At 37.5% G+C, this 15,767-nt stretch overlaps 1 protein-coding gene across 8 annotated transcripts in view; it reads right to left on the bottom strand.

Annotated features, from left to right (window-relative positions):
• Window positions 1-15,767, bottom strand: part of TRPM3 (transient receptor potential cation channel subfamily M member 3) — a 406,906-nt gene that overhangs the window by 7,992 nt on the left and 383,147 nt on the right. For all 8 annotated transcript variants that reach the window (XM_077790276.1, XM_077790277.1, XM_021541495.3 and 5 more), the window contains 3 exons: window positions 10,668-10,818; window positions 9,927-10,126; window positions 8,635-8,767 (listed from right to left, as the gene is read on the bottom strand). In XM_077790276.1, the coding sequence (XP_077646402.1) occupies window positions 8,635-8,767; window positions 9,927-10,126; window positions 10,668-10,818 (484 nt within the window). The remainder of the gene's footprint in view (window positions 1-8,634; window positions 8,768-9,926; window positions 10,127-10,667; window positions 10,819-15,767) is intronic.

Here is a 15,767-nt window from a genome sequence, read left to right as displayed (position 1 = left end):
CTTCTAACCATTTCAATTTTCTGACTTCCAAAATGTGTCTTCTGAAGGATTTATTGAGTCTGAAAATTTTACATTATGAAATTGCCTGTAGCACATAAGAAACTTCTATAATTATTTTCTCTGTTTGTAATCCCTATGACAGGCTGGGACTTCCAATTTCTATTAAAGAAGTACTAAAAGCAATGAGTTTATGTAGTCCTCTGTGTCTGATAGATTCTGTTTTTCCCCACTGCTGTAGACATTGAAAAATTATCAGAGAGGCAAAAGATAACAAATGGCAATATTTCCACACTATTTTTCATCACAGGTCTCTTACTCTCTTCTAGTTAGTGGAATTCATGCTCAAATATTACTAGTCACACTGCCATAGTTAATAGGCACATAAGCCATTGCCAGGATTTCTGATGAGGTAAATATCATCTTCTACTACTGCTAGTTATTTTTTCAATAGGACAAGTGATTTGGAACTGACAACACCATAACTACTCTTATTTGCACAGAGGGGAAGATTGTAGCAAAGAATAGAATATGCATTAATGCCCTGTTGCCTAATGCTCAGAACTTTTTCTGGTAAAACACTCAAGTCTGACTACCTTGTGGTGATGAGCAACAGAACCTGCCCACCGAGGAGAGGAGAGGACAGGGAGTATGACTAAGCTCCCTACAGCAAGTCTAACATTCCTGGGAAATACATGCTTTTTCTGTGAAGTCTCTGAGTTTTGAAGGCACAAGCACAACAAATTAAACGTGCAGCAGCAGCTGTATTGCTATTATCAGTCTTCAGTAGACAAATGATCGAGTAATCACTGTTGAGGAATGAACTGGAGGAAGCTTGAAGGAACCTAATTCTACTCATTATCAGTTGGGAACCAGTCTGTTTTACAGTTCTACCACCTTCTCCAACAAAACAGATTAATGTTATTAAATATAGGATACAATTCCACAGTGAAGGCAGTTTACATGGGAAGCAGTTGAATTTTCAGTCATGTTATTACTTATATGAACTGCTATTTTATAAAAGCAATTATAATTTTGAAATATTTATTAGCCAATAATTGAGTCCTTCACCCCACATTCAGATCCTATAAGAAATGCTTCAAGATGATGAACAGATAAAACATTGTAATTGTAGGGCTGTCAGACATAAGGAAAAATTTTACTGGATTTTACTGGACAATTACAGCTCAGATTACATCCCACAAAAAAACCTTTCAACCCAGCAACAGTTGCCAAGAATTAGGGTGAATTTATAACATTATTTAAAGCTAACTGGATAATCTGGTTTTGCTGTTTTGTTGTTGTTGCCATTGTTTAGGTTTGATTTACTTTTTCTTTCCTGCTTTGAGAGTTGTACACAAGTGAAATACTTTTTAATACAAACATAGCCAGTTGGTCTATCAGTGCAACTGTCCATAGCGAGGTAAGTTTTGTGTCTTGCATTCATGTGTGGGCTGTGCGATGCTACTAAACACAAGTAATGAGCCCAAGAAGAACATGGAATAATACCTTGCTGGAAGGTGTTCATGTATTTGTTCTGCCTTCCCTGAATGTGCTCTAGCAGCTATGGTCAGTGGCACAGAACATCAGACAAGGCAAAGACAGACTTTTGAATTGCGTGGTCTGTTGGTTGCCATGGATCTGGTGACAAATGTGTTTGCATTGATAGTGTGGAAAATTTATAGAGAAATGTAACAAGATGAGAACAGAGCAGTGTGGGTTTGGAAACCATGGGTAACTAGAGATGTGCACAGGTAACTGAAAAATTAATAGATGTGTTTACACCTCATGAGCCCTGATTATAGAATTTTATTCATAAAAAGAAAGCTTGGAAGATGATGGTCACCTCCAACCCCCAAAGACATTAACTTAGTCATCCTTAGTTATACATGATATATAATATATATATATAATATATGTATATAATATTGTTATATATAATATATATATAAATATAAAAATGGCTACTCCAGAATGTTTAAAAAATAATTATTCTATTAGTGATATTCTCTTGTATTAATTTGATGTTCATTTCTGTAATCATTCATCCTACAAAACAGCAATATGTTCTGGGCATGAACCTATGAGAAACATGATAAAATCACATCACCCAAACACTGTGGACATAGGAAGATGTGGTCTGGAGAAATACATCCTAAATCTGGTCCTTAAAATGTTTTAATAAGTGAATTTTTCTATTTTCCTATATTCTTAGGAAAATATTCTTGCATTCAGTGAATAGACAGCCTGACCTGTATTTCCTTTAGGAATAGTTTTGAATTAAAACAGTTTCAAAATAAGAATGCCCAAGTTTTGCCTTTTTTTTTTGTTTTGTTTTGTTTTGTTTTGTTTGTTTGTTTGTTTGTTTGTTTTCTCCATGCCTATTCAGGAGCAAGTAAGAACCTTTTGGCAAATATCTCAATATCCATCCATGATGCCTCCTTCACACCTGTATTTTTCCTTGCAGCAAGATTCAATGTCTTAGAAAGTGTATTATTCAATGTATTAGAAAGTGCCAAGCCATACTACCAGAATGAGAAGAGAAACAGAGGATGCTACATGTAAAACATGCATCAAGGTGTGCTGCTGAAGTGCAAAATTTTCTAATAGTGAAACAAACATGTACTTTACCAGGACAATATTAAAAAATGAGGTGAGAACTCAGAACCTGACCAAGATTTTATATTACTTGCAGTAAGACTTTTTAATTATGGTTTGGGAGATGATGACTTTTGATGGCATTCATTTTGGTTTCTTTAGTTTTAAACTTTGCACATTAGTTCATCAATAATTTATTTAAAAATAATTCTTTAATGGGAGTAAGGCACTCTTTTCAGAGGTAGACCTCTTAATTCAATGCTAGAATTAGATTCACAAGTCTCTTTGTTGACCTAGGTCCATTTCTAAGACATCAGTCATATTTCAAAACCTTTTTTAAATGCCACAGAGACCTTTGACATGAAAGTCACTTACAGAGATACCACTGAGCTTGATATAGGTGATTGTAGAATGGTTGTATTTAAATAAAACATAGACAGCAGTTCTCAAGCCTGTAACAGGGTACTTTGCCTGACATCTTTTGGTAAAGCAGTGCTGATGTAAGCAGCCAGCCAGTTTTCTTGGGTGCAGTGGTTTTTTGTGACTAAGGAAGTTGGGTTGTCATGGCTGCATTCCCACTGGTGCCTAAGGCCACTTAACTATGACTGCAGAGAAATGCCACCAGAGTCACAGACCTTCCCTGCTGTCATTTTTCATGTCTGGGTGGGCCTGGTAGGGTCAGTCCTTTTTACCAACACAAAGCTATTTCTGTGCACTTTAGCCTGCCAGCTCTGAAATCAAGATAATAGCTATGTCATCAGTGCACAGATGCTGTATGTGTAATTGCACTGCAAATTATAAAGTGCTGTACTAATGGATATCACAAAGTACCAAAAATGATGTAATAATATCTGCTGTAACCAGCTTATCTGCTTTTTAAATACTGTTATAATGTGACCCTGCTCCTTTTGAAAGCAACATGAGGTTTTGCACAGGTATGAAAGAGTTGAGACCTGTTCACATGGAACAAATGCTTACTGAAGTGATTGTTTCAATGACTTATGCCAGATCAAGAAAAACACTGCAGTCTTTTTTGATAATATTACATATGTCTTTGTTCTGGTCAAGATGTGTTACAGTGATTAGAAAAGAAGATTCTCCACAAAAGGTCATGATTCTTCCACTGCAATGAGGTGAATTTGTCCAGCTAAGCTTTCCTCATAGGTCTTCAGGAGATTCACCATGCATGCTTTGATAAATGCATTCAAGGAAAACACCTTGCAGCCTTGTACTGCTTTATATTTTTCCACTTAGTCCATAACTTCATCTGATATGTATCAGTAACCTGATGCTACTCCCATGTGCTTGAGTAAAATCCCAGATAGTGGGCTTCTGTAGCAGAGCATCTTACCCTTCACATCTGTTGTTTTCTAGCCAATTAGATAACTCAAACAGGACAAGCTGTCTTGTCTTTCAGGGGGTGTAATCTTGAATAATCACTGAGTGATTCTGGTGCCATGATCACTGCTCTAGCATTTCCCAAATGTCAATAAAAATCTTAGTGTTGAAGTGAGATCTGGCAAGACAGACTGCATTTCTGGGTGACAACCACTCTACAACTATTAAAACTACACAAAACCTTCACAGAGCAGAAATCTTGTATACGTGTTCCTGGAAATGTGTGAAGTTTCTCCTGTTAATATTAACCTACTTTGTGGTTATTCCTCAGGGGTTAAGTAAAGGCATTTGTGTCCATTATGATCATTTCAGTGATAAATTGCATTTGACTCCTAATCAATATTCTTTCTTTTACTAGCTTTAATATAGGTACCTTGTCATAGTGCATTGTTTCATGCTGTAATCTACTAGTAGTTATTTTAGTTATATACTGTGGAGTAACTAATTCTGATTAAGGTTTTTAATCTGGTATCTTTAGTCTGTTTAATAAATAATTAATTTAAAAATAAATATATTTGATTTGCCGTCACTAGAGCTTGCCAGACAAAGTGATTCCTTAAATTTAAACTGTTTCCCAAAATCTGAGGCTAAGGAAGGACTGATCTTCATTTAGACCCCTATCTGAAAAGGAGTTTAAATACACAGTGGAATTCTTTCTTCCCATCAGAGTTAGAAGACAGAAGAAGCAGGGCTTCTTTAATAAATTTTCTCTGTAGTTCCCACTCTCCCAGAAACAGCTGCTCCTCTCAGTTGCTTAGTACTGAGGTCAAAGACAGACAAACATCATGTTGTTCTATGCTTTTAATTTCTGAATGTGAAGTGATCAGGTAAAGGGGGGATTCTTTCTGGTGACATCACATATGGAGACTTCTGTGGTGTCTGTTGTTACAAGAGAAGTAAGGAGATTCCTGAACTGAGGCAGGCCTACAGGATGCCAGGGTGGACTATTCCAAGGTAAGAGTATGAATGGAAGCTTGTTGCAGGTCAGGCAAGACACTGTGGTCCTGCCCCACCACAGCTCCTGACTGCATAGCTAAAATCATTAATTGACACCCAGGTCAATGCGTCAATACATTGATCTCTTTGTGTTTTGATTTCCTGAGCCCCTAACCTGTATGTGACCCATTAAGGCGTGAAGCAAGACTCTGTTCCCATCTTACAGTTTAATTCCAGTGCTAGCCTCCTACTCCCGCTTCCACGTACACTGGGCTTTGTATGCTGGGTGTGCAGCCATTCCTCTTCCTAGCAGGACCTGGAGCACTTGGATGAAGCAGCTGCAAGTAGGAGCTGCTCAAGCAAAGGGGGGCATTATCACATATGCACAGAGGGGAGGGAAGGCAGGTCCAGGTCCAGGTCCAGGTGCAGTTATGTCACACAGGGCCTGTCCCAGCCCTTCCCTTCTTAAGCCTAACAGCATGCTCAGCTTCTTGTAAATGAAAGGTCTTTGGGAAGAACTTCACTCACATTTCCAGGGTTATCTGGTTCAATGTTGCACCATATAAAGCTGACTTAATTGGACATATGACTAAACTGGTATCTCATGGCTCTAACATGGGTATTATACTTGGTCTACTACTACAGGCTAGTGACTGGGTGTTGGAAGAGTTTTGCATAGTTTTGTATCTTCTTTGCTTTCCTTGCTCTGCATCTTGTTACTTGTGCAATGATAACTCTATAAAGAAACTTTAAAGTGCAAATCTGAATGTTCCACAGGTTACAAAAAATAATTCTAGTGCTGCCATGGTTTAGGAATGGTATTCTCCAATTTAGAAACCATGCTGCCACTTCCCCTCCCCTGCTCCAATTGGAGGCACAAAAGGTGAAATTTGAGATAAGGACAACTTACTGGAAACAGCAATAAGGAAGAAAATAAACAGTAACAGCAATAGAATTACAAAAAAAAAAAAGGTGGAAGAAGGAGAAGGAGAAAGAGAAGGTGAAGAAGGAGAAATTATTTACAGTGAAAAGGCCCTGATAATAAATAATACCAGACTGTTCCATCCATCATGTTTTCTTGACTAGAAGGAATCCCTCCTCCTAAGAAGCCAGAGTCCCTTTCCCCTGCCCCTGGCAATGACATAAGGTGGTATCAAAAACCTCAGGGTCCTCCTACTCCCTCCTGGCTACTGCAAAAATTAACCCTGCCTGGTCTAGAACCAAAACAAGCATTTTAGATTTAAGAGGACCTGGTCATGACTGCAGGCAAAATAAAAGACCAAGGCATCCTGTTTCTAAACTGTGTTATGTATGATACTCAGATAGCCCTGATTCCTCAAGCATCTTTTAAATATTCCTCAGATCTATTATGAAATAAGAACTGCATTCATCTGGGATGTCATTGATTTGGCCTGGGAATGACCTCTGCATCCCAGAGGGTCACTGCCTGGATCTCTCTTACAGAGCTGGAGCACACACTAAACTGGGCCAAATTAAACTATTGGCTAAGGTAAATGGATTTTTAAAGAGCTATTTCCCTGTGACACTCAGGTGTTTGTCTTAATTTAGGATTCATATTAATGAACTTGATTCTGGAACAAGGTGCTTTAAGCTTTTCATTTAAATTAGCAATAAGGGCTCTTTTCCTATAAAATAGAGCCAGCACAGAATGAAAAGGCAGATTATTATGTTTTCATTGTCAAGAACTTATAGCATTCGCATGATGTAGAGAGGACCTAGCTAGATTACTTCTTATTTACAGGTCTTCACACATACCTCTTCCTTCCTTGGCTACTAAAAGAAAAGCTATACTCAGAGATTTGAGCCTCCTATCTATGATTTTTCATAGTAAGATTTACCTACTATCTTACTTTGAAGTTTATATAGTTATTCCTCCTGTATATTCTTCAGTCTTTAATATTTTTTTGAATATTAGGAACTTTCAGGTTCAACATGATCCCTATGTATTTAGAAGTCCTTACTGGATTTCTCCTTCATAAACTTGTCCAGTCTTGTTTGAATGCATGTAGCCTTTTAGCTGACATCATCAGCTTCCTTTAGACCTCACCATCTTTCAAAAATTTCTTCTGTTGCACTACTTACTGCAAGGAAAAAAAAAAAAAAAAAGACAACCTATTTTCTGTTTATCTTGAACCCAGAATCCTGCTAAATTATTCTGTTACCCCCCTGTATCTTGTTCTGAGTGTGACAGCAAGCAATTGATTTCTGCTCAGGTCAGAAATCACACTTTCCTTACACTCACACTTATATAGACCTTTATAATTTCATCCCTCATTTGTCTTTTCCAGGCTCAGGAATGCTGGATTACTTGGCCATCCTTTACAAGGTAGCCATTCCATGCCTTACCAACTTCCCTTTTAATATCCTTTTCTAAAATATATGTTTTAGGACTGCTTTCATTTTCAGTAATGCAGATGATTAAATTATATCTTCTACTCCTGCTCTAGGATATATTTATTTCAAAACTAAATTAACAGCATGTTTCCTTGCCTACAGAAAACATAGTTTAGGCATAGCTGAATTGGGGGCAGTGCTGGAAGATTATGTAGAAGGAGAAGAGTGCAACTGACAAAAATGACAACTCACCTGTTCTCTGTTATTCAAATTAAAATGGAGTTTTCCAGGAGTGGAGTGTTCACTGGTTTGTAAGCTTTATGAATATCTAACAGGATATTACCCTAAAATATATTGGCAAAAGTGCTATGACAAATGCAGGACAAAGTCTTGTCCTCTAAAGCTGAGCTCAGCAGTGTTCCATGAAAGCATAAGAGCACCACAGCAGATCAACAGACCTAGAAATTTTTAGGACTGGTGAATTTGAAGACTAGCAACTTCTACTAAATTATTGTATTGCTTTTTTCCTCTGTGCATTGCTGTAGTTGAAATGTCTTGTTGCATTTAAAATCCATGTTGTTATTGTTTCCAATGAGACTAGCTTAGTAGACAGACTGTCCTGAAACAAGGCTTATTTCTTATCTGAATCAATCATAGATAAACTCTAAAGTCATGTTTTTCATTGAGGAACTCTAATTTTCTCTCCCAGTTTTTTTTGTGACTACTTCTGCCCTGAAATTCTGCTTTAAGAACTGAAATGCAAGCATGATTGGTGCCTCTCACTGCATCAGTTCTACTTTAATACAACTGGATAAAAGATCCCTTATACAAATTTTTCATACAATCCTGTGGGTTGCAAGGGACCTTAAAGATCATTCAGTTACAACCCTCCTGCTATGGCAAGGACACCTACCCCTGGACCAGGTTCCTCAGAGCCACATCTAGCCTGGCCTTGAACGCATTTGCTTTAGCAAAAAAAAAAACCAAACCAAAAAACAAAACCAAACCAACCAACCAACCAAAAAAATCCCCAAAAAACAACAACAACAAAAAAAGAACAACAAAAAAAACCCCACAAAAAAACCCAAAAAAAACCCCAAAAAACCCCCCAAAAATCCAAAAAAACCCAAAAACAAACCAACCAACCAAACAAAAAAACAAAACAAAACAAAACAAAACAAAAAACAAACCAGAAAAAGAGAAAATAAACTCATCACATTTTATCACTTTATTTTTTAGTTAAGACTTAGCAAAATTACTTCATTTCCTTTTAAAAGAAAAAAAAAGAAAGAGTGAGACTGGTGACAGAAACACATTTTCAGACCAATTTATGAGAACAAAAAAGTGCACCTTTCTGAAGTGACACGGATTCTTTCATCATTGGAGGAGTTGAATCTGTCATCCTTTTCTCTGAAATACTCTTCTATGCACTGCTCTTCAAAATCATGAACCTTTTTCAATTCATCTTCAGTTATGAAAAGTTCTGTGGAAAAAAATTGAGAAATAAGAATTTGGCAAATATTAACATGTGAAACTAACCACATTCTTATTTGTGAAACTCTGAAACTCATTGACTAAACTTTCATAAGCCAGTATGTAGCATTTTGATATGAAAGCAGATGGATTAATTACTACCTATTACTAATTAATTGCTGTTAATTACTGAATTAGTAGCTTTAGTTATATATGATTCCGTAGACAGAAGCACTTAAGCAGGCAAATGCTGAGCAAATGTGAATGTGTTTTGATTGCATGAGATCTAAACACAGCTGCTGGTCAGGTCCTGGACAGATGGTGAAAGCCAAAGACCACCTGTAACCTAACAGATATATAATGAGATTATCAGACTACTAGGAAAGAGTCTGAGAATACAAGGGTCTGTCTGACGTGGCAAGAACTGACATCTGCAGGCAGCAGTGTGGTGGGAGTGGGAGGAGAGCCATCTGGTTGCATCTCCAGTGCCACATGTGACTCCTGCTCCCTCCTCACAGAGAAATGGGCTGTGGCATGGGCTAATGCTGGGAAGAGATACACACCCTTAGCTCCCTGCCTCTGGCATGTATACTGGGCAAGGTGGAGATATTCTGCCTTGAAGAATTAGATAGAGAAGAGGAAAGAATTATCAAAATAATCAAACGTTTTCCATCACGGTTATGACCATTTAAAGCCTGTTGAGGAACCACTCCTCCAGTCTGAGTCAGAGTCAAGGAGAGACTATGTAAACAAAATTACTTGTTACCATCTCTAAGCTTATCTAGGCAAAAAGTGCACTTAGGGGAAGTATGTATTGTTTGCTCTGTATTTTCAAAAATAAGCTGGAACTGTGATGAAGTGGGAAGAATTCCAGCAATAACAGACCTCTAACAGCAAAAGTATACAGCAAAAGAAACCTCTTTGCTTTGAAGGAACAAATAGGCAACAACCCCAGATAGTTACAGAAAAGCCTCCTCAACATTGCAAAGAAAATGAAGAGTTGGGCAAATCAGGTAAAACTAACTTATTCAGGTAAGGTTTTTGCAGGTGAGAGCTGTTACTATATTGGGAAGGCTATCAAGGTGCTGGGCTTTGACTTCATGCATATCAAACACTAGACATTACAAAAGGCATTTGAAAGTCCCCTTTGTCCATTATCTGAGTCTTACTTAGTCCATAGTCTCTCTCATCCGGGTCACTTTCATGCTTCCTCCATCTGCAGCAGAGGTGTTGAAATATCATTGTCATGTGGCTGAAAATGATCAGAGGTGGTGGGAGAACAGGCCTTTCATGGAATGTCATGATGAGCTGGTACCTTTGAAACTTCCAAACTTGGTTTGATATAGATTTGACTTCAAAAAAGGTGTTGCTAGAAGGCAAGGAGGGGAAAATTACATCAGACTGAAAATGGTTTTGGGGGATTTGCCAAAGATGATATGACAGCGTCATAACTAGATATATTGCAATAACACTGGCAAAGGTTTTCTTGTCACAAAAGCAGGAAGCAGGACGAAATAGAAAGTTTTTGCCTAGGCAAAGCATGGTGACAATCAGCCTTTTTGAAGTACCTTACAACTGTAAGGCACTTCAAATGTCTGCACTGTACAATCCCTGAGTCTTATAACATCCCATTGCGATGGGGAAGTATTTTTATTCTTGTTTTCCCTATTGGAAATGAACTGAACCTTATTTGGCTTCTTTGCCCTGGTTCCCACTAGGTGTCTGTCCTTGGAAATGAGCACAATGTGAAAAACTTGGCATTTCCCTTGTTTCCTGGAGACAAGCCTCTTTCCCTCTCCCCCTTACATGTTTGGAAAATGTCTCTCAGCCAAAGCCAAAATTCAGCAGTCTTTTTAGGCGGTGAACAATATACATTCTCCCAAGTCTATACTTTGCAATGAGTCACTCACTTGAAAACCGCAATGAGAAGATTCACCAAAAGGATGTTTGCTACCAAGAGGTAGCAGGCCATGATGGCAGGAACGATCCATGCTCCTGTCTTGCAGGGAGGTAGCTGGATTATTTTGCCATCTTCTCTGGTTTCATTCTGACCACAAGGTGCTGGTAACAAAATTTAGAAACAACAACAAAAAAAAATGCAAAATGGGAATGAATCTTAAGTTTTCTGTAGTTTTTGCAGAAATATTTACATATTTATCATGGTCTGCTTGCCACGGCAACATCTTCCAAATAACAATGGCATTGACATTCTCCCTCAGAAGTTTATGCTTGGTATCACAGATTTTAGAGTTTGCAGTTCTTATTGTGTTATGTGACATGGGTATCAAGATATTTCTCTCAGGACACATGCCTGGTGTGAGTAAGCTGCCTGTTTGCATATATAATGCAAAATAATATGGTAGTCTGGTGGTAATTAGTGGCTATGAAAATGAAATTATTGAATTGTTTAATCCTAAAAAAAAGCTTGCATATGATTTCTTTAACAGTGAAAACCTTGTCTTTTTTTATTGATTGAGAGAGATGTGATAAATGAGGAAAAGGAAGTCCATAAAAGTAAATGAAAATTTAAAATTAAAATTTATTGCTGTGCACTGCACTGTCGCAATCCCCACTAGGACATACTCATAATGACTTTCTGCTATTAAGGACTCTTGACTGCATGCCTAGAAACAGTGGGGAGATTATCAAGTCTTTACTGTACCAGGTACAGGGACATGTATGCAGCAGAGATGCCACCTGCTTCTTCTGCAAATACATTGGAATCAAAATATTCTCAGTATTAATGCTGTAGAACTGAAGCAAGGGGAGAGAAAACATGACTAAATAGTTTTCCCTGCTTGTGTTTTAATACGCCTTCATGTGCAGTGATGGTTAATCTACATTTGCAAGCATGGGTTCAGTTTATGTCTCTGTAGCTTCATTCCTGATGGTTCTATGTATGTCCAGAATCAGCTTTTCAAGAAAATAATGGACGCAGCAGCTTACATATTCAAGCCATCTTAGTAAATTTTGCACAACACTACAGCAAGCTTCCCCTCATCTCCACCAAAAAAAAAGTTTAAGTGAGGAATTTCCAAACTGCTCAGCACTGGCTCACTTCCTAGTCATATCAGTGGGGGTTTTGTACTCGTTTAATGAAAAATGTTAGATGATGCCATATGTAGAATTTCTTTGTATGGCAACAAATCCACATTCCCAGTACCAACCTTCTTTGCATCTTCCCAAAAACATTCTTCTGAACTTGGTGCACTGAGCTTGGCATTCACTTGTGGATGTCTGTACTGGCAATCATATTATGTTATGTGTGATTTTAGGTACTTTGTTTTGGGCACTACACATAGACACTAGCTATTACACACAGAACGATTGTAGCCATATGTGACACAAGAAAGACTACATGACCTCTCCAAAAATACTCAACTCACTGAAAAAGAAATCAGAGAGTCAAATACAAGCAACATTGCTTTTTACCAGCAGCTCCATTGTGTTTGTTATGTTACCAGTCCTTCCTGTTTGCAAAAACACATTTTATTACTGGAGCAAGCTGAGACTATGCAATTCTTCATTTCTCCGTAAACATCACTTTGCAGATCATTTGCAGGCCTATTTCCACACTGCTCCAAGCAGTGGTTTCATTTAGACATTCAAAATACTGTCTGTGAGGTGCTGGGAGTGTGGGCCTCTCTGCTCTTGGCCTTCACCCAGCAGAAAATGCACCATTCAATATCTCTTACTAGCAGCACTCAATGTGAAACTTACGTCTCTGTGTGGAAACATTACTTGCTCATATATTGAGTCAGATGTACAAAGTCCAATACAACAAAGTACCAAAACCCATCATGATTTCACCAGTGATGGAACACTCACAGTATTTGAAACCTGTTGTTCTTTTTTTGTACTGAAAACAGAACAAATAATATCTTTCCAAGTAATGAGAAAAATTCTGAAAAGCATTTTTCAAACTACAGATAACTAAGATCAAAAGCTCAACTCCAACTCTGGTTCTAAAGTTATTATCCCTTTTTTTCCCCTAGAAAACATAGAATTTAGTCTAGGAAAAAAAACCAAAACAGTTAAGAAGGCAAAAAAAATATTTCTCCAGCTCTACTTGCATACAAGTGGGAAATCTCTGTTGGTTTTTGACACTCAGTGATGCCAAATTAGATTTCCTATGCAGATGCTTTCCCACAGTCTATTCTCTTACCTGTTGTGGTTCAGCTTGTCCTGAAGCTTTGTAGAAGTTTTTCTCTTTTACATGTTTTGTTGTGGGTGCAGTTTTTAAATAACACAGGAATACTAATTCCTTGCCTTACTAATGGAGAGCTATGCCACCTCTTAATTGTCACATTTTCAGCTGCAGGAGAAAACGCATGACGTGTGTCCAAAAATGCAGAAATCTGTGTTCCATGGCAAGTCATTGAACATCTTCTTTCATATTTAAACTATGACATTTATTTTAAAAGATTTTCTTCCCGCCACTATTAACTAAAGATGTGCACTCAGCCTCACCCCTGAGGGATCTGTGCCACCCTTCATTTGTAACATCATTCAAAAATTTTAATTATTTTTGGAGAAATTAAGTAATTTTGGTAATATGTGCATTAATATATTGAAATATATTTCAAAGCACAATATTTACATGTATGCAAACTTGACTCATCTGTTTGACTTATAGCCTTGCTCTAACACAAACCACAGAATACCTAATTCTAGCTAAATGCTTTACTGAAGAAGCAAATTCTGGTAGCATAATGATATGCTAATCTTAGGTAACTGAAAAAGCCAACAGTTCAGATACCTACAGGCGATTGGATAAAGTTCAGACACTATGTCCTGAACTTAGGCTTTATGAAACAGTAAATGCTTGGAGTTTTAATTTCAATTCTATAAATTCACAAAGCTTTCAAACATTGCATCTTGACACCTGTAGATGTACATACTTTTCACATCCCTAGTTTCCTTTTTTACAATCTTTTTCCGTGCTTATTTTTCCTTCCTGACTTCCACTTACAGTTTCCTGCTAGGCCTTTCTTGCTACGTACCTAATCCTTCCTCTTTTCTGTTCAGAAAATAGTTGCAAAAAACCCAAAAGTAATTCAAGCTGTTGTGGATTTCAGACCTAATGTGGAGGCAGAGCTCAGGAAAAATTAGTTTCCCTGCTGTAATTACTGTCATGACAAGGGCACTGTTCACTTTTACTGTATGTTGGGTGGAGGGCTTGGCAAAGGATGCTTGTGAGTTTCTGCATCATGACTCTTCCCCCAGCTGCACCTTTCAAAAGCATGTGTGGGAAATAATGAAGAGACAAAAGTGTACAACTGAACAGCCCTGCCACTGAATAGCCATTTTCCTTTGATGAAAACTTCTTCTATAAAAATGGATACTGCTTTTACAATACAAACTGATTTGTTTGAAATCACAATAAACTCAGGGATGCTTTCCTATGTTCACAATTCTAAATAAAGCGGAAATAAATAAGTGCAACCAAATAACAAAAAACAATTAAAAAATCAAGTCTGATTATTTTTAATGCACTTTCATAATCCTATTTATGAGTATGTAGGCACCTTCAAATTTTGACCCACAATGAACCCAAAAGATGTGAAAGTGTTTTATAATTTCTGAATCAAATATCTAAGCAGCTTCACCAGTTTACCAGTCAGGTAAATATTGAAATCTGCTGCCCTCCCACCAACCCCAAAAATATTAAGTGGCCTTCCTAAAGTTGTTCTCCAGTGACGGATAAAATACTAAAATCTGCAAACTCCAAATTTCACAGAATTACTGTTTATCAGTAGAAATATCCTAAGTTTAAATAATTTTTAAAAAGTTTTTTGTAGTAATTATAGTTTCCTCTGAAGATTGTTGAATAGTTAAAATCTGTGTATAAGGATCTCTCATCTTCTGAAACGATTGCATTCTGGTTATTTAATAAAATTGAAAGAGAAAGAGGTCCCATCTTTTTCCCTTAAACTAGGTAGGTTTTTCAAAACAGATATAGACACAAGAAACAAACACAATTCAGACTGATCTTCAGATTCTAGATGGCTCGTGAAGTACTGTCATCTGTTAAGAAAGTCCAGATGGAAATCCAACCTGTGAGACACCAGGAAAATCTGAAAAACTTCCCAGAAACCATGTTGACTAACAGCAGGTTCAGCTTAGCCTTTGGAATACAGGAAGATGTGAGCTCTGATGTTTATTTTTAACAGATGACTGCCATTTCCCAAGCTGGCACTTATTTCCTCTATCTACAAACTCACATTTCCATCTTCAGTATTTCTTGTATCCTTCTGTAGCTATAGTATTCTGGAGGGGAGGATCATTTTGTAAGGTGAAAACAAAGTTCTTCACAAGTGAGAACTGTCTTATCAATGTTCCTGGCTAAAACTGCCAACACAAGTGTGGTGAACTGAGGGAGATATTTTACAGGTGTTTGTGGGAAATCCACTTCTGGACAGGCATTCACTGAAGTAACTACATGGGTGAAGTAACTACATGGATCCCATGGGGCAGCACAAGGCACAGATGGATTAGGAAAAACAGCCTCAAAGTGAGACAGTTGCACATGCCATCACCAGCTCTCAGATTGAGATTCTCCTTCCTCCCCCAGCTATCAGTGGATAATATCTTTACTCAACTACATAATTGAGATCAGTCTATTTTTTTTTCAACTTATCAAGCTCTTCTTATTATTCCTTTCCTGAAATATATTAATTTTTCATTTCCTGACATTTAAATAATTCACAGATTTGATTAGCTTACTGCCTGCTTTCAATTCTAAGGTCTAAGCCTTTATCTGAATCCCAATAGCTGGTAATTGAGGTTTTCTAGGCCCAAGTCAAAACTCAATAGATCAAGGTGGTTTCAGTCATTATTGATGTTTCACTTGAACTGGTTGGACTTTTCCATGAAATAGCTTTACTATTATAGTATACTATAGTAGCTTGACTATTCCTTGATCTTTACATGCTTCCAAAGACTGTTTCATGTAATTGCTAAAACTTCCTGAGTAGACAACATGGTATGCGTAACCTTCTGTCTGTGCC

This window comes from Lonchura striata, chromosome Z, assembly GCF_046129695.1.
Source record: "Lonchura striata isolate bLonStr1 chromosome Z, bLonStr1.mat, whole genome shotgun sequence".
NCBI lineage: Eukaryota > Metazoa > Chordata > Aves > Passeriformes > Estrildidae > Lonchura > Lonchura striata.
The sequence above is the reverse complement of the archived record's forward strand: the minus strand, read 5'-3'. Positions and strand labels throughout refer to the sequence as shown.